This window comes from Leptonychotes weddellii, chromosome 3 (genome assembly GCF_054177405.1).
Source record: "Leptonychotes weddellii isolate Sample4059 chromosome 3, ASM5417740v2, whole genome shotgun sequence".
Lineage (NCBI taxonomy): Eukaryota > Metazoa > Chordata > Mammalia > Carnivora > Phocidae > Leptonychotes > Leptonychotes weddellii.
Window position 1 is genome coordinate 166,546,270 of NC_138371.1, and position 25,251 is coordinate 166,571,520.

Consider the following 25,251-nt stretch of genomic DNA (forward strand, 5'->3'; position numbering starts at 1 on the left):
ACTTACACTCACAGTCTCAATGACCTCATCTATAAAATGGAAGCAACATGACCTACCTACTGGTGTATTTGAGAGGGGAAAAGTGAACTACCTGGCCATTTGTGTTAAAAATTATATAAACATTCTTGTAAATGCAAATCATATCTGGAAAGCATACAAGAAACCAACTACAGTAGTTTCTGAACAGTTCTAAGAAGAAAATTTTGGGCAGCAGAGGGAGAAAGTCTTACTTTGCATTGTATAGCCTTTCACGTATCCTTTACTTTTTTTCTTTTAAAACTATGTGCCTGTTCGGCAGCATCTCTAGCTTCTAGCCCTTAGATGCCAGCAGTACTCCCAGCCCTCAGTGGTGACAACCAAAAATGTCACAGGCTTTGCCGAATGTCCCTGGGAGGAGGGGGACAGAAATCACCTGCAGTTGGGACCACTGCCCCGAACCAGTGGTACTGACGATGGGTGGTCTGTGCACCTGCCCTTGGATCCTGTTAGTCATGCAGAGTCTCAGGCGCCACCCACACCTGTGCAATCAGAAACGCGAGGGTGGAGCCCATTTGGCCTTTTAACCAGGCTTCCAGGTGCTTCTGATGCTCGCGAAAGGTTGGAGAGCATCACCCTAAAGAAGCAGCTTGCTCCCAGCCACATCCCTGGGGCCATGTGTGGCTCGTAGGAGCAGCTCAGACTTCTGCTGTTGGAATCCATGACACCTGACTGACTCTGGAAAGGCAACATGTGGTTGGTGAATAAAATTGCCGTCCGCTGTCTGCCAGAAAGGGGCCATAAGTTAACAAATGGTAGGGCCACCAAGCAGGAATAGTAGCAGTGCCTCTTAGAAGTTGTGCAGACCATCTCCCTTGCACAAGTGATGGAAGTGTTGGAAGTGTTGGCATCCTTTCCAAGACGCTTCCAGCAGGAGCCACATGGCCTTGACTTCAAGACCTTCAGGGATGGGGATTAACTTTCTGCAAGAGCCCATTTCGGTTGGAAACTGTGGGTTGTTGGAATATTTTTTCTTAGGGTGAGCCCACACCTGCCTCCCTCGATGTCAGGTCTTGGCTCTGCTCTCCTCTAGCACCTTTCCAATCGTTCAGGAGGCACCGTGCCTGGAAGCCAACTTCTCATTACCGAAAACCATTCTAGAGGAGTATAGAGTCTCATCAAGCCAGCGAAGGGTCATTTCACTTGCAGAAATTAATGACATTCCATGGATGTGAAACCGAAAGAATACAATTACGAGCCAAAAGAACCAACCCCCTTAAACTAATGTGTATTTGAGTGTTTACATATTTATGGGAACTTACTATTTTTGGGGGGGATTTGCTAGTGATCATCAGCAAACAGCATCAAAGCAGATGCCATCCTAGACACCAAAGCTTTTACATAAAATCATGGCCAAAATAACCCTAAAGCTAACACCCTGGTTAGCTCCTTTTGAATGATGATTTTAGGAAAGGCCTCGCAAGTTTCACCGCACAGCCCAGGGGTCCAGCTGGCTGAATGGAGGTGACCACAGCTCACAATGCACCATGCCTTCTGACATGTGACGGAGATGGATGGCAGGTGCCACCCTTAAGGCTTGTCCTCTCCATGCTGGTGGACATATGGTCCATTGAGCGTTTCTCCCATCACACGTCTTCCTGAGTCTGTATCAAACCACTCTCAGGATTTTCTCATGTTAGCAGTTGGTTGGTAAATAGGTACCTTTACTTATAAATGAACTCATGTACTACTGGGGAGGGGGGGGTTTCCTCCACAGATAAAGGGAGTAAATGACCCCCAGCCCGGCTCCCATGTCCCTCAGGGAGGCCCCTCACAACAGGATCTACTCCAGGCCAGAGTGGGAGATGCGCTGTGGGCCCCAGCCTCTGCCTGCCCCTTCCACGTCCACGAAGCATTAGGTGTGGTGATTCACTAGGAACCAGATGGACCTCTCCCCTACTGCCTGGATTGGGTTTTTCTAAGCTTCCTGATTCCCACAATCTGTGCTTGGAACTCTTCATGAAACATAACAGGACTTCCCAATATAATGCTCCCTGTTCTTAACATGTAAAGAAGGTCCCTTGGGGTGCCTGCCTGGCTCAGTCGTAGAGCATGCAACTCTTGATCTCGGGGTTGTGAGTTCAAGCCCCACATAGGGTACGGAACTTACTTTAAAAAAAAATTTAAGAAAGAAGGTCCCTTAATCATTTTACATTCCCTCCTAGAAAAACTGAATTAGCTTGTATTTTACTTGACTGTGTAACCTGGATGAATTTCCCCCCACCATGGACCAGTGGCTTTGGATAGGAAAAAAACCCCCCAGGCCCTCCATTAAAACACCCAAAGGACGGCTCTTGAAGCACTCCATTAACACAAAGTTAAATTAGTACAGAAATGTGGAAGTAATGGGCTCATGTTCCACTTGCTTGGAATTTAAAATGGTTTTCTCCTTAGATGGCTAAATCAGAGATTTCACTGAATACAGAAAAATAACTTATATAGAAAACACAGCTTTCAGATTTACTGATAATCTTCTCCCTAAGCTCACCCCATAATTTCATCACACTTCTCAAATCCCAAATTTCAGCAAGGGACCTGGACACCCCACACCTCTCAAATCCTCTATCATGATTCTTTTGGAAGAGTACCACTCTGTAATTATCTCTTATACTTTTGATTTTGTGCAGACATGTCTGGTAAAAGACGTGTGCGAGCGAGTATTTCTTTGCTGAAGAAATTTCTTCAGTTACAGTGATGATTAAATATTATGCCACTTCTCAACAGTGGCAATTTCTGATCAAAGGCAAAATTTCAGTCGTCAGTTACAAAACCCAGTGATGGCCTCACATTCAGAAAACCGAATTCGATTCCGCCACTGTCCAGAGGAGTAGGCATTCTAGCTGAGGAGCGCCTGAAATCTATCTAGTCCCTAGTGAGATGTGTTGTAAGTATAAAATACATACCTGATTTGGAAGACTCGGTATGAAAAAAAGGAATATAAAATATTTCATAATTTTTATACTGATTATTACATATTGAAATTATCATATTTTGATATATTTGGCTAAAAGTGTAGTTAAAATTCATCTAACCTGTGTCTTTTTATAATGTGGCTACTAGACATTTAAAAATTACATGCATGGGGGCGCCTGGGTGGCTCAGTCATTGGGCATCTGCCTTTGGCTCAGGTCATGGTCCCAGGGTTCTGGGATCAAGCCCCACATTGGGCTCCCTGCTCGGCGGGGAGCCTGCTTCTCCCTCTCCCACTCCCCCTGCTTGGGTTCCCTCTCTCGCTGTGTCTCTCTGTCAAATAAATAAATAAAAATCTAAAAAAAAAAAAAATTACAAGCATGGCTCATGCTGTTTTTCTTACTGTCTATACCATGTGCTCAGAGACCCAGTTCACAGATGAAATGATCTGCATGTGGCTTTGTTTGTATTCCAAGCCTTCGAAAGCTCAGAAAATATGAAGTGAGTTTGCCTGTTTAAATCTTTCTCCTGCAACTCTACCAGATTAGCCACTTGACATTACTGGGAGTCGTAAGATTAGGCACACACAAACACTTCACTTTTTCCAGAATTCAAACAGGAAAGCTTAATTTAACTGTTTTTCAGTGATTTCATATAAATCAAAGGGGTCCTCTTTACAAATGTGTGGTATGCATGTGCATGATAAACCAAGGCCAATGTACAGAATAGCACCGACAGTATTTCCAGTGCAGGGATGGTCAAGAAAGGCCTTGTAAAAATTAAATACTCAACGGGGAAACTGGTTCTGAGCCCAGCCTAGTAGACTTCTGGTAATATGACCTGCGCTAGCATAGTTTTTACCTGTGTAATTCTCCAGATTAAAGTTTTTTTTGAGTCTTGATTTGTCAAGGTGACCAACGCTAATAGTTGCCAAGATACAGCCTATCTAGATGAATTTGGACTTTGCATTTTTGTGAGTACACTCTTATTTAGTAACTAATGCAAGCCATTCTTTTATTTCCAAGTTTGGGCATTTTAATAGTACAGCTGAAATAGATAATGATAGGCCACCTGCGATACAGTTGGCACTCAACAAAGATTTGGGGAGTCAACAGTTTCATTTCTATGTCTACCAGAAGTCTTATTATATCACCATATTTCTTATGCAATTATGATATGTAATTTATATACCAAAAGTTAATAATGTGCTCCATGTGAACAAATACAGCCAGAAGTCACATCTTTTCATTTGACATTAATTTAATGTCTTGAAATCTCCTCATGATGGAAAAAATCTCCATCGTGAAGAGATGAAAAAAAATCTTTTAAAAAAAAATTTAACAAAAAAATGACATAACCCTAATATAACACTGTATGTCAATTATACTGGAATTAAATTTCTTAAAATTACATAAGGAATAATGAAAAGGTACAGCCAAAATTGATTGTTAATTTTAAATTTAGAGCTGTTAGAAACAGTAACAATAAATCCCGAGAGCCAGATGTCACCTCCGGTGCATGTGCACTTATGAATATTTTTATTCAAAAAAACCTTCCCCAAGTAGGGAATTCTAAGTGGGATGTAGCGACACGCAAGCATCTCGGGATGTTGCATGTACCCAGAGTTCTCGGTCTCATCTGCATCCAGTCTGCTAAATTGTAATCACCAGTGACCCAGGGGAAGAAGAAAAGAACCATTCTTACACCATGTGACATCTCTCATCGCGTAAGACCGCCTGCTCCAGGATAATTATGCAGCGTTAGCAAACATCAACAGTTTATGATCCAGAACTTAATAAACTGGCTTAGAAAATGTTTTCCTTGTTTCACTATATGCCTGCAGCATCTAAGACAATACGACCACGTAGATAAATGGAGGCAAAGGCTAATGGAGTGGAGGGAGTAGAGGTGGAAAAAAAAAAACCCACCCCAAAATGCACGAACAGAAACACACTTGTCAGTGCTAACACCCACAAGTGCCAACAGATGTGATCAATTTAATGAAGCGTGTGCCTTGGATTTGGCACTATTATCTGGGGGGGAAGATCTTCTTTCAGAAAAAGCATCACATTGTACGAGCTACCCTGTTCACCGCTCAATGCCTGGCATCCCTACTACCTCGAAACTGGCACGCCGTGTTGTGTGTGGGAACCATGCCACCCCGACAGGTGGCCCCGACTCCCTCTGCCAGCGAGACACCAAGAGCAGCAGGCTCCCGTTCCAAAAGTCGGGGCCAGCCAGGCCGTGCTTACCCCTGCCGAACGAAAGACGTCAAACGTGGCCGTTCTCAAACACCAGCCTGTTTGGGGGGAAATCAAGCAATGCAGGAACCAGAGAAACACGAAGGCAGAGAAAAGAAAATACATGTGAATACCACCGTCAGAACTCAGTCGGCAAGGACCCCAAATCTAGAAGCAAGAGTCCTAGGCTACGGACGTTACACAGTCACCTGTTGTTGTGTTTTTTTTTTTTTAGAGCTGCATGATTCTAAGTCAAAGAAAAACAGATGTCTTAAATCCGAATGAAAATGTGAGGACACGATGCCCCAAGAGTAAGAGTTATTCTACTTTATTTAGCTGCCTGAACTACCATAAGGAGAGCAATACAACAAACAGTTTAAGGACTTGCAACAACTACTACTTGGGACCTTGTCTTTTGTAATAGCTTAGAATTTCAAATGGTTGTTCTTGGTATGTAGCAGATTCATTCCCCTCTTAAAAAGGTTCTCTCCTGCCCACCATAAATGAACTAATTAAATTTCTCTTATTATGGGGTGCCTGGGTGGCTCAGTCGTTAGGCGTCTGCCTTTGGCTCAGGTCATGGTCCCAGGGTCCTGGGATCGAGCCCCGCATCGGGCTCCCTGCTCAGCGGGAAGCCTGCTGCTCCCTGTCCCACTCCCCCTGCTTGTGTTCCCTCTCTCGCTGTGTCTCTCTCTGTCAAATAGATAAAATCTTTTAAAAAATTTAAAAAATTACTTTATAAATTTCTCTTGTTAGTCCTCACTCCCATGAAACAAGTATTTTAAATTATTTGTTTAAAAGAGAAATTGTGGGGCTCCTGGGTGGCTCAGTTGGTCAAGCATCTGCTTTCAGCTCAGGTCATGATCCCGGGGTCCTGGGATGGAGCCTGCTCCTCCCTCTCCTCCCTGCTCATGCTCCCTGTCGCTCTCTCTGTCTCAATCTCATAAATAAATAAATAAATAAATAAATAAATAAATAAATAAATAAATAAATAAAATTTTAAAAAAAGAGAGAGAGAAATTCTTTTGGCTAGTCTACCATGTTTACTGTGCAGAGAGATTATCTGTTTTCAATCCAAAATACTAGGCTTTAAAAGAGGTGTCAATGTTGACAAGATGTCTCATCATAAGAATAATACTTTTTGTTTCAGGCATTCAGAAATGATGACCAGCGCACCGTCAACTTTATCTGACTGTGTTTTTATTTTTTGAAGAAAAAGTATGGTTTTCCGGGGCACCTGGGTGGCTCAGTCAGTTAAGCATCTGCATTCGGCTCAGATCATGATCCCAGGGTCCTGGGATCGAGCCCCACATCGGGCTCCCTGTTCAACAGGAGAGCCTGCTTCTCCCTCTCCCTCTGCCCCTGCTCATGTGCTCTCTTTCTCTCGCTCACTCTGTCTCTCAAATGAATAAATAAAATCTTAAAAAAAAAAGGTATGGTTTCCCTCATAAGGACATTTACTTTTTTAAAAAGGATTCTGTAGCAAAAGATCTGCATGGAGATATTCTAAGCACCCCACCACAAAAAAAAAAAAAGCAGACAGAAATATTATGTGAGTAGTTTTTTTTTATTTTCTGAAAATGTAAGGATTCTAGAGGTAAGCACAGAATTGCTTGTTAAATAAACTCTGGCAGTTAAAATTGTCCTAAGCTTTATAATAACAGACACTGCATCTATAAAGAAAGCTAATGAGGTTATCAAAAAAGAAATGTATCGTTTGAAAGAGCATTTTAACTAGTTAAAACCACTAATTTCAGAGTACTCAATGTTTTGTTCCCTTATAAAATATATTAAAAACCTTTCTTGAGCTACAAGTTTCCATGCACCCGATGCTAGGCCTTTCTTTGAATTTATGTTCAGATCCCAAAAGAACAAAGACCAGGTCACTTTAAACCTTAAGTTTAAACAATAAATAGCATTATTATTTGCATCCAATAAATACTGGACTAAACTTCTACCACAATGGAGCTTTGATTCTCAGTGGAACACTTACAAACATGTGGATAACATGAGCGCCTGGCACAAGGACTCGCCATCGCCATGACAGTGTGTTTACTGCATGTGTTTAGTCCTCGGCTGTTTGTACAATCCACACTGATGAGACAGGGGAAGACAAAAAATGAGTGACTATTTCTTAATATATCTCAAAGTCCAAATGAAAAAAATATACACCTGAATGTCCATTAGTATCAACCGCTCTGCTCTGTTGGACTGAAGGAAATTTAACAGAGATGAAAGAAATTAGCAGCATAAACAAAACTACCATATGATCCAGCAATTCTAATTCTGGGTATTTATCCAATGGAAATGAACTCACTATCTCAAAAAGATATGGCACCCTCATGTTCACTACACTATTTAAAACAGCCAACACATGAGGATCGTGTCTACTGGAGGATGAATGGAATAAAGAAAAATTGTTTTATACACATACGTATATACAATTGTTTTATATACACAAATACATACATGTTTATATATACACACATTCTCTCTCTCTCTCTGAAATACTATATGTTACATATACTATAAAATACAGGGCATATATAATACTATGTAATATTGTGGCACATTACTATATACTATATATATGTATATACACACGATATACTTATATACTATGGTATATTATTACATTTTATGTAATACCATAACAGTATAACATACTACACTATAGTATATAACACTACAGTACAGTATTATACACATAAGATATACAGTATAAACCACTGTGCTATAATATAGTATGTATATAAAATACATACTGTGTGTACATATATGTATATATGCACAGTGCAAACAGAATGGAGTATTACTCAGACATAAAAAAGAAGGAAATCCTTCCATTTGTAACATGTTTGGACCTTGAGGGCATTATGTTAAGTAAAATAAGTCAGAGAAAAACAAATACTGCATGATCTCACTTAGATGTAGAATTAAAAACCAAACTCATAGATAGAATAGATTGGTGGCCGCCAGAGGAGGGTGAAGGTGCGCAGCCAAAAGGTAAAGATTCCGTTACAAACCCTGGGGATGGAATGTACAGCATGGTGACTAGAGTTAACAACACTGCGTTGCATACTTGAAAGCTGCTAAGAGAGTCGGTCTTAAAAGTTCTCATCACAAGAAAAGAAATGTGTAACTATATATGGTGATGGATGCTAACTACACTTGTTGTGGTGATCGATTCACAATATATGCAAATATTGAGTCGTTGTTTTGTATACATAAAACTAATAAAACGTGATAGGTCAATTACATCTCAAAGAAAGAAAAAAGAAAATGCACATTCCAAGGGAAACATACAAAAAAAGAAATTAACAGTACAAAGGCCATAGTCATCAATGCTGCCTAAATGCACTATGACAAGAAGGAACTACTTACTGAGTGCCCAGGGCGAGTTGCGTACAGGAAGGAAAAAGCTAACAAGGAAGTATGGAAAACCAGAACATTCTACGCCTTGAGCATTGTGAATACTGACAGCTTTATTTTAATCAAAATATACTAGACTGTAAGCCCTTTGAGGCACAGACTGTGTCCTTCTAGTTTTTGTATCCCCAACACAGGACACAGGAGCTGGTACAAAGGACACCCTTAATGTTTCATTATTGGTGAAAGAATGAATGACCAAATTGATAAGCCTCTATGCTAGTTTAGAATAGAATCAGAAAAAGTGTTATCATGGATGCCTTACCAGAATTACTTTTGCATATAGGGTTCTTTTTTTTTTTTTTTTAAAGATTTTATTTATTTGACAGAGAGAGACACAGTGAGAGAGGGAACACAAGCAGGGGGAGTGGGAGAGGGAGAAGCAGGCTTCCTGCCGAGCAAGGAGCCCAATGCGGGGCTCGATCCCAACCGTGACCTGAGCCGAAGGCAGATGCCCAATGACTGAGCCACCCAGGTGCCCCTGTTTGGACTGCTTCTTCTCTGCACAGCTATTATTAGTATATGAGTCTTGCCCCTCTTTAAAAAGACTCTTAGCCACCATAGGTATGAAGTTGAACCTTAACATGATGTGTAAAGATTATTCCAGAGAGTTGTTCTCCATAAACAAAGAATTAGTTTCTATTCTTAGTATATTAAAAAGGAGTATGGAAAATCTGAAACACAGAAAAGTGGCTGAAACCAGAGTGCCTCTATCAACAGAAACTAGCAAACTTCATGGGCACCAGTCCTGGGGCGGGGGGGGGGGGGTCGTGGTGTGGATAATGAAACAAAGGGGCATTTGAGAGAAAGGAGGGGAGGGGTGGCTGGCAGAGCAAAGGGGGCTGTCTGATGTCAGGGGAGCCCAGTGGGAGGGGGAGGCCAGGGCGGGGCATCTGGTCACCGTGTCCTGCCCTGCTCTGCCTGCTCCCGGGTCCACTAGGTGGGGCTCAGGGCACAGAGCCGTTGGCGGGGGGAGGATCATAGAACTGCTGTCTGTTTCAGACATGGGGCTTCCCCCCAGTAAGCTAATAACCGAGTGTAAGCCTTTCTCTTTCGAATCCAGGTTTCTCTGTGCCTCCAGACCTGCAAGGAACTTGGTAGGCCAAATTCAATCATGCCCTCCATACTCTGTGATGTGAAAACAATACATGGGAACTGAAAAGAGCAGTGAAAACCAACTCAGGATGATGGAGAGTGCAGATTGAGGGATGGATGTTTTCAACCACCTACTTTAAACTCACAAGAAAAAAAAATGATCATGATCTGTAACTCAAAGCCTACCTGGGCAGGTGGATACAATCAGAGGACAGAAAGGACACAAAAGACCACAGCCAATAATAACTTTCAGGGTCAAGACCCCGAGGCTGGATGCGCGGAGAGGGTCAACCTCCTAGCTTTACATTTTCCAATAGCTGAATAAGCTGACAGGGACTGTAAAAGACCATTCCAGTCTGGAATTAGGGCCACAGGCTTCATTTTAATCTACTCTTTCCTTTTCCTGAAGGGGGGGTTCAAGTGAACAGGAAAACAGATCCTGGGAAGGTGTGTGTGTGTGGGGGGGTGCTGTAGATAAGAGGTCAACACTTTCTCAAAGACCTCCTAATTGGTCCATTTGTCTTCTGTTCTAAGTAACTTCAACCTAATGAAAATCTATTCATATTTTTTTTTTTTTTTAGATTTTATTCATTTATTTGACAGAGAGACACAGTGAGAAAGGGAACACAAGCAGGGGGAGTGGGAGAGGGAGAAGCAGGCTTCCCGCAGAGCAGGGAGCCCGATGCGGGGCTCGATCCCAGGAGCCTGGGATCATGACCTGAGCCGAAGGCAGAGGTTTAACGACTGAGCCACCCAGGCGCCCCAATCTATTCATATTCTCTCCGTAGAAGTCACATCTACCACCGCTATCTGTGTGCAAACATTAAATATTTCCAGGTTAATTTTCTGGAAAACATTTACACACATCACACTAAAGGCCCAACAATCTCTTTCCCATTTTAAAGCAAATATATAAACGCCAAAAGAATGCTAGCAGACCGAAAAAGAAAGGTCATATTGCTCCTACAGTTAACGTAGTTCCATTAGGACTGGAATATACCGCACCAGTTTCCCAAGAATCAATGTATTTGTTGAAAAGTCATCACACATTAGAGCACTTTTACCTTTGGTATCAGTTTCCAAAGGCTTTATTAAAAAACGTATCTTCTGTAAAGATGGCGCTCAGAAATAATTTTGTAATTTACAAATGAATTCAAAACAGATGCATAGATCAAAGTATGTACATTGTGAAATAAAAAGGTCAGTATTGGGGCACCTGGAGGGCTCAGCCGGTTAAGCGTCTGCCTTCGGCTCAGGTCGTGATCCCGGGGTCCTGGGATCGAGCCCCGCATCGGGCTCCCTGCTCCGCGGGGGGTCTGCTTCTCCCTCTAGCTCTGCTCGTGTGCGCGCTCTCTCAAACGTATAAATAATCTTTTGTTTTAAATTTATTTATTTGACAGAGAGAGAGACAGTGAGAGAGGGAACACAAGCAGGCAGATGCTTAATGACTGAGCCACCCAGGTGCCCCTCAAACGTATAAATAATCTTAAAAAAAATGATCAATGCTAAAGGAACCAAGAAAAGAATATAAGATGTCTTTAGTTTTGTTCCATTCTGCGAGAATACTCCACATTAAAGGAGGCTAATAAATGTATCAGTTCAGTTGACGGAAGAACTTTTAGTCTCCTGATAGTTTTTTCATTATTTCACCAAAGTAATCTTTAGAAGTAGTGAGAAGTTTTAGTCTATCTCCTAAATTATGTGTCCCACATGTTGAATCTATCAACATTTAGATTTTCTTCAAAAAACACTTCTGATGTCTTTGACATGCACTCAGAATAAGGACTAGATTCTTTAAGGCAGGGATATGTTAAAATTAATAAAATGATTCTTCATGAAACTTTAGAGTCATCTTTGGGAAAGGCCAACAGATTTAATTTTTAATTTTCCTTAGGAAAAATATGACTGATAAATTACCTTCTGTAATTGCAAATTCAGATTTGCCACCTGAAGAACATGTAGTACCACCATCTGAAATGAGCAAGGGAGTGAGCAGTAAATGGACCCCCTCTCCCACTCCCACTGGGATCCAGTCTTACGGAAAAGCCACACGATGTGCTTTGAGGCTGCGGCAGGTGCACTCCACCCCCCCCACCTTCCCCCACCAAATCCCTGGCGCCATGTGTCCTCAGCAATTTTATGATCATGATAGGTAGGGAGGTCTCAGCCCCAGGAAGAGCTGGACATGGCTTATTGCTAAGTTAGCTTTCAGTCTCAGGAAGCAAAGTTACCACCAATATTCTCTGTACTGGAAGCTGTTCTATTCAGCTGTCCCCAACCTCTCTGCTGTATCAGAAACACGGGGAGTCACAAGAAAACTAGTGGTTTTATCTCAGTATGATAAAATAATGGTAACAAAAGGGGGTGCAGAGCGGTTGGGTGTAACCAAGTTCTGAGTGAGCCTGGTACAGTCTGGGGCCACTGGGGTCACCCTTTGGCTGTGTCTTAGCAGCGCCGTTGGTTTGAGAGAACAGATGCTCCGAGACAATCTGCCCCACGTTCAGCCTGTACAGGATGGGATGAGGAGGGACTGTGAGTGAAAAATCTCACAGGTCCTCCCCAACCCGCCCCTGGAAACTATGGATAGTTTCTCCATGGATGTTCAAGGTATATAACTATAAATACCTAGAACATCCAAACTAGAAGAGTTTACAACCCTGCCTAAATCTTTTTGTAGAAAAAAAGTAAGGGTTAAAAGGAAGTCTATTGGGTACACCAATGTTCAAAGCAGTATTCACAGTAGCCAAAAGGTAGAAACAACCCAAATGCCCACCGACAGATAAACAGACAAATGAGATGTGGTATATACATACAATGGAATTATTCAGCCTTGAAAGATATGCTGACACACACGCTCCCCCATAGAGAACCTTGAGGATGTTATGCTCAGCAAAATAAGCCGGACACAAAAGGACAAATGTTGTATGATTCCACTTACATGACGTACCTAGAACAGTTAAATTCATGGACAGAGAGCAGAATGGTGGTCGCCAGGGGCTAAGGAAGGCGGGGATCGGGAGTTACTGTTTAATGGGTGCAGAGTTTCAGTTTTGCAAGATGAACAAGTTCTGGACATGGACAGTGGTGATGGTTACAGAACAAGGGGAATGTATTTACTGTGCTCAACTGGTACATGAAAAATGGTTAAAATGGCCACTTGTATGTTATGTCTATTCTACCACAATAAAAATAAGGGGAAAAAGTCTATTGGGGTTTAAATAATAGAACTAATGCTTTGCTTTTCACATCTGCTAGGGAACTCCCACTGGTATCCAGGACATTAAAAAGTCACAAGAGAGGAATCTGGTCGCTGTGCATTTTCACCTTAGGATGGCACTTCTTGAAAGGCAGACTGTGTTAGAAACTCTTTCAGAATCCTGAGAGCGGACAGTGGTGAAGCGGCCTCGCCAACATTTACCGTGGGGAGCGACACCACCTAGGAGTCGTAGGGAGGGAGATAAAACGAAGGAGATGCCGTTCAACCTTCTAAATGGTTGTCTTCCAAACCTACAGAGACCTGGGGAGAGGCAGAGCCCCAGGCCTCAGGGATGGTCCCACGTGGGCAAAGGGCTGGAGAGGAGGCGGTAGGGAAGGGGCAGGAAGCAGAGTCTTTCAACTGTTTTAATTTTAGAAAAGGTGTCTTTTTTAAAAATTGGGAAATGAGTTCACAGTTACTATCTGGCTTATTACTTATATATCAACTGCATTCTTTTGTCTCAAAAATCTGTAAATTTATTCTAGTTGCCTATTCTAATATTTTGAGCTTTTCATGTTTAATTGTCAAATTATATTATTATAGTTTGGTGTTAAATTTTCCCTCCCACTTCCATAAGAAAAATATTAAGTCATTAACTATTCACTTGTTTCATGTAATGTTGGGAGGAAAAAAATTCTAAGGAATATATCATCTAGTTGTCTGAGATAAACCCAATGTTTTAAAGATTAAAAAAGCATGTCATCAAAATCTGTTGATTCTTAATCTGGTAACTCACCTGGCCTTTAAAAAAAACAAACAAACCAACTCTTCTAAAAAACAAAAGCATACAAAAGTGGAGATGTGGCTCTAGTGACTTTTATGTCCCCTAACTTAGCTTAAATAATTATTGACTTTTGGCTAATCTGACAACATGCTTCCTGCCTCCTCTCAGAGTATTTTGAAGTAAATCCCAGACATTATACTGTTTCATCCATAAATATTTCAGCATGTGTTTCTAAAAGAAAAGGATTGTTTTTTAAAACATACCTGTGATGCCATTATCATGCCTAATATTTTAACAATTTGTTAACAGAATTGAATGTGCCTCCTGGTTTGTTTGTTTGTTTATTTATTTAAGAGGGAGAGAGAGTGCATGCGGGGAGGGGGTTTGGGGAGGGGCAAAGGGAGATGGAGAGAGAGAATTCCAAGCAGACTCCGGCTGAGGGTGGAGCCCAACACGAGGCTCCATCTCACGACCCTGAGATCATGACCTGAGCCGAAATCAAGAGTCGGATGTTCAACCGACTGAGCCACTCAGGCGCCCGCCCCCCACCCCCGGTTATTTTTCATGAAGGTTTTGATAAACTTTGCCTCATCGGTCCAATGAGTACAGGGAAGCAGATGAGCACAAGGCAGCTGGCCTTGGCTTTGAAGTGAGTTAGACTCCAGTGAGTTAGACTCCAGTGTGAACCCAGTTCTGCCATAAATAGCTATGTGACCCCCAACAAAGTTACTGCAACATCTGGAAAAATGGGAAGTAATTCCACCTACTTTAAAGATTGTTACATAATTAAATGAGAAAAAATATATATACATATATATACAAGTGCTCATAGACGGTCAAGAAATGGCAGCTATTATATTAACAGCAAAGTCATCTATGTTCCTAAATAAAAACTGCTGGAAACCTCTGTTAATCATTACTAAAAAAATTTTGGAACCACTCAGATGGTGACAGCTACCGTGGGAATCACCTGTCTCAGAGCAGGGCAAACTTTGCAAAGGACCAGGCAGGGAGTGTCCCAGGCTTTGAGGCCAGCTGGTCTGTAGGGACGCTGAGAAACTCTGCCATTGTAGGGCCGAAGCGGCCAGACAAAATGAAAATAAATGGGTGTGCCTCTTTCAATAAAACTTTATCTATGGACACTGGAATCTGAATTTCATGTCACTTTTTATATTCACAAAAGGTTATTATCGTTTTTTATTTCCCAACCATTTAAAAGTGTAAAAAGCAGAGAGCTGAGGACGAGTCAAGTGCAGGCAGCCGGAACACTGTTACGTGTGGCGTCCCCGTGCCGGGCAGCCAGGGCCCGATGCCCGGAGGCCCCCATCCTGCCCATCCACCGCCTGCCAATCCCGCCTGTCCTCCAGGCTTCTTTCAACTCTCCCAGTGGCTCCCCAGGGGAATCCAGCTCCCCTGACCCAGGCAGGGCCCCCTCCTCTGGTGCCACAATGAGGGTATCCAGGATGCCAACCCCGTGGTCCTCACGCAGCACCTACTCCGGACATGCTCCCTGTGAGTCCCTCGGCACATGGCCTCGTAGGACCAGGAATGGTGATGGACAAGAAAATGGGGAAGAAAATGAAGAAAGCTCATAAAAAGATGCACCAGCACCACAAGCACGACAAGCATTCCTCCTCCTCTTCTTCCAGCACGGACTCTGACCGGATACAGAGCCTGGACCCTTCCCTCAAGCCTCTCCAGGTCCGCTCTCCCATCAAGCTTCAGGTGCCTTCTCGTGCTGGGGAAAATTAGTCCTCGCGTCCCTCCTCCCTCCCCCACCAGTCTGAGCCTTCCGCTGGCTGCGTTCAGCCAAATGAGAAATGAATTACCATGGGCCAGCAAAGACCGTCTTTTCACTATCGGGATAGAAACTTTCGGCTGATGAGTTTAGCAGGAGAACGATTTTTTGAGGATAGTGAGACCTTTGAGCTAAATGCTGAAGACGAGTTTAAGATCTATAAAATGTGATTTTTAAACAAAAATTCTTTTGAATACTTGTGGTTGCGAGGTGTTGTGGAAGTTTAATTATGGAAAAAAAGAAACTGCACCATTTTTGCAGTGGTAAAAAAAATATGTAAAAATCACTGTTAAAATTTGCCGCAGTGACCGTTAAATTAGATAGTTTAGATAAATTAGATAGCTCAATGCGTACTTGGAAAAAACAACTCATTCTTAGCTTGCGGGCCACATGAGAAGGGATAGCAGGCTGGATTTGGCTCCTGGGTCCCTTCATTTAGTAACCCTGACATTTCCATTTCACCAGCCCCAGCGCACAAAATTCTGAATGAGGGCTCTGCTCTTCATTATCAATAAGAGATAAATTCACGGGAGAAACCAAAGTACAAGTATTAGTATATGACACTAATACGAAAGGCCTGGCAGCCTGGACCACACCTGAGCTTTGAGAAACTCTGTGGAAAAGCCTCAAGCAGGCCAAGGTCCACGTGCGCTCCTGCTTAAAAGGCTCCACTCCAACATTCCAGAGGAAATCATCCCACTCACCTTCCCTCTTGTCCCCTTCCCCCAAACAGAAACCATTAACTGTGAGATACAAGGAGCGTTCTACAATCCATACACTTCTGACTTCTCCAGGTAACAGAAACTGAGTGTAGAACTTTTGCTGGAGCTTGTAGGCATGACAGGTACATAAGCTGAATTCATCACATCCAGTGTCTACGATAAAGCAATTGGGAAGGTCCGACTTGACTTGGGGATGACTGGAATCCATACACTGAGCAGAGTCAGACAGGGATTCTGCAGCATCTCGGTCAATGCACCTGCTGTGCCGCCCCAAGCCATTCCTCCACGCTCCCCCCCACCCCAACACACACACTCAATGAGCCATTTCAACTCCAGCAACAAGGACTTTCTTTGTACGTATTAATACCAATGACAAAACCAAGAATTTCATAATCCAGGTCCATATCCACAGCTATTCATTCATTTTAGACTTTTTCTATTTTTCTCCCAGAGAGGTTTTAATAAAGAATAAACAAAAGTGTTCTTCCCCTGCAATTTTACTGCAAATAAAATGACAAAAATCAATCACAGCTGCTTTAGGGAACAGCAGAAACTCTTGGTTTCACCACCCTAGAAGGCTCCCGTGTGAATGCTAATGTATGAACTTTGTATTATTAAAAACGCAACGGAGTAAACATGTAGCTGAAGAGAGACCTTTTGGCCCACATTCTCTCAAAATGATAAAATTATATAAACCGATAATTTCCCATCTCAAAATTAAGAAGGCAAACATCATGCTTACTTTCTCTAAATGCTTTACAGTAGCCAAGGAAAGATAACAGAAAGAACAGGGCCCCAAGGAGGTCTGCGCGGCCAACAACACCAGCAACCTTGAAAGAAGAAGAAAAAAAGATTTACATAAAAAAAAAGTTTAAAAAATCCTAAACTTAGGAAACATAAAAAATTTCTTAGAAATGAAAGGCAAAAACCTTACTAGATTCTGTCATCTATTAAAATGACTGTGCAACAGTCCTGTGGTCTTATCTTACGATAGGGTTTTCTTTTCCCTCTTTGGACTAAGACTTGAGCTAGTTGCTTCCGAGAGATCGGGATGGGCAGGATCGTACCGCTGGCTGTTCTGGGAGCAGGAGCCCCATCACAGCACCCTGCACCCTACAGCCCAGACACCCATGCTGCTGATAGCCCTCAAGTGGATTTTCAACAGAAAATGTTATCAGCTCAAAGGGTAGAATATTTAGTAAACAAAATCTGATTGGAGACATGGAGGAGAGGTGGGAAGTAAGTGTGAAACGTCATCAGGCAAACAGAAAAAGGTAGAGGAACAATCATGCAAAGGTACCTCTGCCACTGCTCCTCCCTTCAAGACCAAAACCGGTTCGGGGGGGTTAACCTGGAAAGCAGAATGCTTCGAACGTGATTGAGAAGGAAGACGAAGACAGAAAAAAATGTCTACCATTTCTTTCCGCCATGACTGCCCTCTCCTTCTTTACCTTAGTGATAACAAAGCAATGTAAAATTTGTGTCTCACATCACACCCAATAACCGTTCTCCACACATCTCCTGGCAGAGAAAGACAGAAAACTCCACTCGGGAGTGTGGGTCTGGCTTACGTAGCACATTTGGCTAACCAGCACTTGGAGGTGACACATACCAAAGCTTTACTGGGATTCTCTAGGTATTACTCCAATAGCTGGTAAGTTTATCTTTTCTTAAAGGACGGGGACTATGAAATGTGGGACAGAATAAAGACTAAGCTATAAATGGAGGTAAGAGAATAAACAATTGACGTGAAATTACTATGTTTACATTTGATTCCCAACTATGTGGACAAGCAATGGCTAAAAAGAATGCCTTTGAGCAATAATTTCCCACTACCCTGGCTAGATATAAAATGCTGGAGGTGATTATCCATTTTGATCGTTAATTTCTGACAGCAGTGCGCATGGCAATGCAAGGTGTCACACGATTGTTAAGACTGAAGGAGCTGATGAATCCAACCCACAGGGAAAACCCTCCCAAGAAGGAAGCTAAGGACAAACAAAGGTTCAACGGATCTGGAACAAGCATGCCAATATGCCAGAGGGTTAAGCAGTACAATGACTTCATGAGTGCAGGGACCACGTAATGAGAGTTCTTGAATACTCCAGCCTACACCTCACTCAGTCAGGGACCCGGGAAAATCGGGGCTGCAGGTAAACTGAACAGTGCCTGGCACGCAGCAGGTGCGCCTGGCACGCAGTAGGTGTGGGCTCACTGTTAGTTCCCCACAAGAATCCTGACGCGTGCTTCTGTAAGCAGCGGGGGCAGAAAGGAATGGACAAAGGCACCGGAGCTCAGGGTGAGAGGCAGGTGTTGTGGTGAGGGCACTGTGGTGAGTGACAAAGCCAGGACACCGAGAGGGAAGGGAGGGGCATCTTCCATCTGCACCTATCTACAGCGCCCGAGGATGGCCCTGAATCCCAAAGCCTCACAGAACATAAAGTAATCCAAACCCATGCAGAGAAGCTTATCCAAAGGGGTCCCTAAAGCAAGGGGCTCAGGAGAAGCAGGGGGTGGGGTGGTGACGGGTCAGAAAACAAGGTTTACTGAAATGAGTGAGGGGAGGGAAGTGTTTGGATAAATACCAGGGATGAGGCCAAAACAACCAGCCTTAACCACCTGTTACCTAGATAGCTAAGGTACATTTAAAGACCTGCACTAAAATGAAGGTTAAACATGATAAACTTATTTTTTTTAATGTATATTTATTTATTTTAGAGAGAGATAGAGCATGCATGTGCATGCATGTGTGTGTGTGTGGGTGGGGGTGAAGATCAGAGGGAGAGGGAGAGAGAATCTCAAGCAGACTCCACACTGAGCACAGAGCCCAACGTGGGGCTTGATCTCACGGCCCTGAGATCACGACCTGAGCCGAAACCAGGTGTCAAACACTCAACTGACTTGAGTCACCCAGGTGCCCCCATGATAAGCTTATTTTTAAACAAACATTCTTTGGCTAGTTGGTGAAAATACTCCCAAGTGCTTAAGCAATTGTACATGACATAAAGAAAAACAGATTTTAAAAAGTATGGCAGGCGTTTTAAAGTAAAAAGAGATTTAGTCCTTACAAAGAATTTTTGACATCGTGATTAAAGACAGACTTCACAGAGAAAACATTTTTAAGGGCTATCCAAGGAAGCACTGAGTCCACTTGTTTGGGGAATGGGCAAGACTATAGAGAGATTTTATTTTTCTTTTCTGATATTTGCATAGTATGTATTTCTAGGCAAAGGTCTTTATAACAGCCTTTGTAGGCTATTCTCTTTTTCTTACAAATGAAAGGGAGCAGACTCTGCCATCCTCAGATATGCCGCTTTGGCATATTGATTATTTTGAATTAAAGGTACTTGAGAAATAGCCAGTTTCTCAGAAGGACGATCTGACCGTCCTTTGTCCCCCTGAAAGCAGGAAATAAATCTCTCCTATGAAAAGCACCCTCCCTCTATTAGCAGGCTAGAAGGCATCCTCATCCCCAGAAGTAGGGAGTTTAGGGCCCGAGAAGGATGCATAAACAACCCTTGTTACTTCATTAATTCACTACCCCAAGCGCAAACCCCTTTGTCCTGCCATTTCTTCACAAATTTAGAAATCCTTCCTGCTTCGGACACTTCTTTGAATCTCATATTTTTATGGGGCTCCGGTACATTTTATGGGGCTCCAGAAATTAAATTTTTCTCCCATTAACCTATCTTATGTCGATTTAATTATGAGGCCAGCCAAAGAACCTAGGAGGGAAGAAGGGAAAATGTTTCCACCCCTACAGAGGTAACCGTTAACACTCATATTGGGGTTTTCTAGAGAAAATTCCCTCAAATCTATAGAGCAGGTAGTGTTGTTTCCCCACTAGGAACAAATTGCATAGGGGTTGTTAAAAAGGAATTAGAGGAAGGGAAAGGGGGAATCTTCCCTACCTAATACCTTCAGTATTAAACTCTGGGTTTGTGCACAGACAGAACTCCTAAGGAGGCCTGAGTTTCCCTCTTTGATACTAAATCCAGGCAACTTGAAATCCTTACCAATACTCTGAGGAAAAGGAAAACCTATGGTGGCACTGGTGTCCTTGGGGTCTCCATCCTGGTGGCCACAGACAAGGGGCTAGGCAACCCTCTCCTTTAGCTCTCCTCCCTCCCCTAATGCCTGGCCTTATATGCCTACAAATATCCCAGAGTGGTTTGGGTGGTATACTTGAAAATGAGAGACATCCATATCAGTTGAAAAGTAAAAACACTAATTATAATTATTTCATTACCCACTGGGGACCGGGAGGGGGGAAGACTGAACAATGTACCATGGTTTGCCTGGGACTGTCCCAGTCTTAAAGTGGAAAGTCCCATGTCCCAGAACCTCCTTAATAATGGGCAAAGTGGGTGGCTGGTCACCCTAGAAGACTGGGAAATTCAGGTTCTTATTTGCAATGGACAAAAACATTCTCAATGCTAACATCAAGAAGGTGTAAAGACGCAAAACACATGAATTTAATACAAAGAAATTTATATTACTAAAACCTGCAGGGGCCCACACTGCCACTGCTTTCCCTTAATAAATGTAAAGAGAAGCACAATAACCACCCAACCCCCAGTCCTCATTCTAGATCACTGTTCAGTTTGGGGGCACTGTGCCAAGGGCCGTCATGCAGGGCCCTGGTCCAGAGTCCACAGCCCAGGGCTACTTCCCCAGCACTGGGCTGGGGGCTTCAAAGGGCTCTCCTTCCACCTAGCTCCTTGGGTCCTGCTTTCTGTTTATTTTTAAAGCTGGGTTAAATGTAGAATGGGGGATAACAGGGCGGGTGTAGATAGGAGGAAACTGAATACTCCCTATTTGCCAGAACAATGAAGGATGAACATACAAATTATTTAAGAATGCTAATTTGGGGGTACTTGGGTGGCTTGATCAGCTAAGCATCTGCCTTCGGCTCAGGTTATGATCTCAGGGTCCTAGGATCGAGCCCCGTGTTGGGCTCCCCACTCAGTGGAGAGTCTGCTTCTCCCTCTTCACCTGCTCATGCACTCTCTCTCTCTCAAATGAATAAATAAAATCTCAAAAAAAATATGCTAATTTTAATGACTCAAAATTTTTTCTTGCAATCTGAGTTTTAATGACTTTGATGGAATGGAGGGGTGGGGGAGATGAAGAGATTTTTCTCAAATATTCCCTTCTCTCCTACAGCCAGATCTTCCTTGGCTTCTTTTTAAATACCTCGAGTGTAGAATTTTCAGGTTAACATTTTCCCAGATTGCATTTACTGGGGCATGGGTGTATGCCTGTGTGTGTGCATCCACTTGTACTTGCTGGCATTTCAAACTTTTCTGTAAACTAACTTCTCAACGTTTAAAATCAGAATTTTAGAAGAATTCCTTTGATTACTAATTCAAATATTTCATTTTGCTTTAAGATCCCACTAAATTAGATGAGGACCCAAACTGTAAATCTGTACTTTTGCCAGAAATTCCCTATTTCTGATCAACGCGTACACTATTTCTGGGTCCCAACAAATACTTAAGCTATAGGAGGGCTCAGATGGAAGCAAATTCTAATTTGCTCACAGTTACATATAAATAGTCTATGACAAATCTCTTACAACAGTTTCCAGATTGTCAGTCCTCCGAATTTGCTAAAGTAAAACATTATGAGAATTTTTTTTTTAAAAGGCTTTAAAGTGATAAAATACTAGGAGAAGGTTGTGGTAACAGCTCTACAATCTCCTTCATACCAAAGAACGGAGTTTAACAAAAGCAGACGCTAAAGGGAGAAATTCTGTTCAATATTTTGAAACTCACTTCAAGATGCTCAATACATTTGGTTAAACGTGGGGATTTAAATACACATGAAATGCAGAAATCCGTTGTGGAGAAGTAATAAGGACCATGTAGTATTTTATACTAGGTACTTCATGCTCACAGAATGAATGGTTAAAATCAAATCTTCCACCTCAGCAAACATGCGACTTTCATTTTCAAAGGGTTCCATGGTAGTGGGGATTGGGTGGTTCTTGAAATCCCCACACACCTAGTTAAATCCCAACACAGTGTGTACCAAATATATTCAGCAGCAGCTCAAGAGAATAAAGGCATGGCCCACAGGACAGTCAGGTTAGGACCCTCTGCCCCATCACCTGGGCCACCTGGGACGAGTCTTCCAAGGGGAGGAGAAGAATGCAGGTGGCAAAGAAGAGAAGGAAGGTGGGAGAGTTCCTGACCAATCCCCAGCACGGAGTGGGAACCACACCTTCCCAGGGCAAGTCAAAGTGTGCCGGCCTCTCCTCAGTGTGAGATTTTAAGTTCTACCCTTAGACAGCTCTCAGCGAACGTAGGAAAATTACGTCCGACCCTTTGCAGAAGACAAGTTCCTCGCTTCTGGCCTTTAGGCCCCCAAATCAGGCAAAATTCACCATTTGCCCTTTCCAGTGTGGTCATATAAGGGAAACAGAAAGTATCACCAGAGATCATATCATACGGTGACGACAAAGTCTTCACCCCCCCCCCCCCGGGGACTCGGCATTTTTCATGAGAGACCTGTTGGATCCGCAAATAATTGTTTCAAGTGTCTGGCAGGGTGTGGCACCCGTATCCTTTCTACTGTGATAAGACTATTCGAGGGAAGCCTGTTTTAGGGAACGAGCCAACATATGACAGGCTCCTTGTCCTCACGCAAGGACAGACGCCACGGACGGACGGACGGACACTACTTACACACTCCGTGTGCACCGGATGCGTGGCGAATAGCAGAGCGGCCAGCAGGGACGATCTGGGGGCCAGGTTCAACCTCCGGCCTCTACTCGTGTACTGCAGGCCGCCCAACAGCACGGAGAAGACATCCACCATGAGGACAGAGATGCCACCGTGCAGGAGGATGTTGATCACGTGGAAACTCATGGGGTGGAAGCCTCCACACAAATAGTAGTTAATCCTGTAAGTGAAGGGGGTTCATACCAGATGCGCAGAAGCGTGCAATAGGAAATGCAAACCATCTGAAGGAAAACGCTGGTGAGTAATAGTATTCCGGGCAGAAGAGGAGGTTTGCCGAAAGTGACAGCAAGATAAATAATGCCTATCAAGCGAGGAAGGTTGAAGAAAGGGTGAGAGCATATAATTAACTGCAGGGGGAAAAATGGAGGAGAAGAGCATCTCAGAGGAGTGGGAGATAATGTGGAGAGGAAAAGCAAAAGGAAAACTGGACAGATTTTTAAGCGCTAAAAAGGCCAAGGTAATATAATATAGCACACATTCCTCCTGGCTCCCCATAGGGACCTGGGTTTAAGATAGTCCCGTAACTTGCTTATCCAAAAAACAAAAGCACTCCTTGATAGTTCGTCCATCAGCCTTCCATCCCAACAAAACACATTCTCATGGTCAGGGATTCTTATTCCTGACTGCCGCTCACTCCCCAGCCGTTCTAATTCATCATTTCTCTGCTTCGGAGAGATCTGTACACATGTGTTTAGTGCACCTGAGAAACAGCTACGAGTGGGAATTTTGGTGAGGTGAATAAATCTACCTAACGCAAATGGGGGGGAGGGGGAGGCTGAGAGTGTTTTTAGCTTAATTTTGTTTCTGCACATTGACTTGGTAACAGTAGGAAGATTTTTACCTTATTATTTTCATAGCGGAAAAAAACCCACAATTTCATTAGATGCCGCAAGCTGCCTTGACTCACACTTTTTCTCCAGTGTTAACCAGCAAAGGCCCAACCTCCAAGAAATGTGCAAAAGATGGAACGTTTCACTAATGTGCACGTCATCCTGCACAGGGACCAATGCTCATCTTCTCTGTATCCTTCCACTTTCAGGATCCGAACCGGCAAAGCCAGTCCTGGAGTCAGGTTTCCTCATGCACATTCTCTCCATCTTCCTGTGACCTATTCCTAACAGCTAGGATTAGCACGTGCTTCTTGGAGACCCATATGAGTGAGACCATATTTTCCCCCAGGATCCCCTGGCTCGACTTTCCCCCCCCCCCACCGGGAGGCTTATCGCATTGAACTTGGTACAGCATCCACACAGCTTGCGCCATCACCTACCTGAAAGTGAGGACGGTCAGAGGGCGGTAGGACTTGTGGCTGGTATTGCTGCTCAGCCTACTGCCCCAGAAGTCATGATGCCACAGGTCCCCGAGGGGCGTCTCTGCTCGGAGGTCCTGCAGGAACGCAGCAGAAGGCATTCTGAACAAAGGAGTCCCTCCCCCTCCCCCACCCGCATCTCAGCGCCCACGGCAAGCTCTTCCTTGGAGCTGCGCATTCCCCTCTGCTCCGTCCCTCCCACCAGTCCTGGCCCAAACCATCATCATCTCTCCCCCTAGGATACCGCCAGGCCTCCCAGCGGATCCACCGCACCCTGTGACATGTTCTCCAGGCTGATCTCTCCAAAACGCAAATTGGGTCACCCGTCCTACCCTGCTTAAAACACTACGATAGCTGCCCTCCTCCCCCAGGACAGAACCTACGTCCTAATGTGGGTGCCCCAGCCCAGGGTGCTCGGGCTCCTGCAGAGCTCTGCCTGTTCATCTCCCTCAGACTCTGACCTTTGTCCTAACCCCACTCAGCACCTGCTGCCACCCATCCCAAAGGCTTGGCACGCATAGGTGTCCACCGGTTACCCCTCAGCTCTTCACAGCCCAGTTCCTCCCGCCACTCACATCTCAGCCAGCCAGCTGTGACCTTCCTTAGCTGATGTAATTCCCTTCCCGTGGGTCTCCCGGCATCTCGCACCTGTCCTTACAGTGCCCGGCACACCGGCGGTTTATAATCTCTAACTCCCACCTGTCTGCCCCACGGGACTGAGGGTCAAGGAGGCCCGGGCCACATCGTGTAGGTGGGGAGTATACAGAAGGTACTTAATCTACGTTGAATGAACTAATGGATCACATAGCTCTTTCATATTCATAAGATAATTTCCCTAAAATATCCCAGTTAAAACATGAGTGAACAAACATATATTGTTTATTTTTGATCATGAGCTAAACAGAAATGTTAAAGAAAAAACAACTTCCACATAATTTTTCTTTTTTAAATTTATATTTATTTTTTTTGTTAAGATTTTATTTCTT

General features: G+C 43.5%; 1 protein-coding gene and 1 non-coding gene across 3 annotated transcripts in view; both read right to left on the minus strand.

Annotated features, from left to right (window-relative positions):
- TMTC4 (transmembrane O-mannosyltransferase targeting cadherins 4) overlaps positions 1 to 24,421 on the minus strand; it is a 53,777-nt gene extending 29,356 nt beyond the window's left edge. Inside the window, exons 1-3 of one of the 2 annotated variants that reach the window (XM_081815174.1) lie at positions 24,227 to 24,421; positions 22,900 to 23,116; positions 16,953 to 17,040 (exon numbers count right to left, since the gene is read on the minus strand). In XM_081815174.1, the coding sequence (XP_081671300.1) occupies positions 16,953 to 17,040; positions 22,900 to 23,116; positions 24,227 to 24,366 (445 nt within the window). In that variant the 5' untranslated portion in view covers positions 24,367 to 24,421. Of the gene's footprint in view, positions 1 to 7,179; positions 7,257 to 16,952; positions 17,041 to 22,899; positions 23,117 to 24,226 lie in introns of those variants that run through there. The other variant, XM_081815175.1, reaches the window with a different exon arrangement.
- On the minus strand, positions 23,913 to 24,019 carry LOC115938454 (U6 spliceosomal RNA). Its single transcript, XR_004073558.1, has one exon. It is a non-coding gene; the product is annotated as a U6 spliceosomal RNA (small nuclear RNA).
- Positions 24,422 to 25,251: the final 830 nt, after the last annotated feature.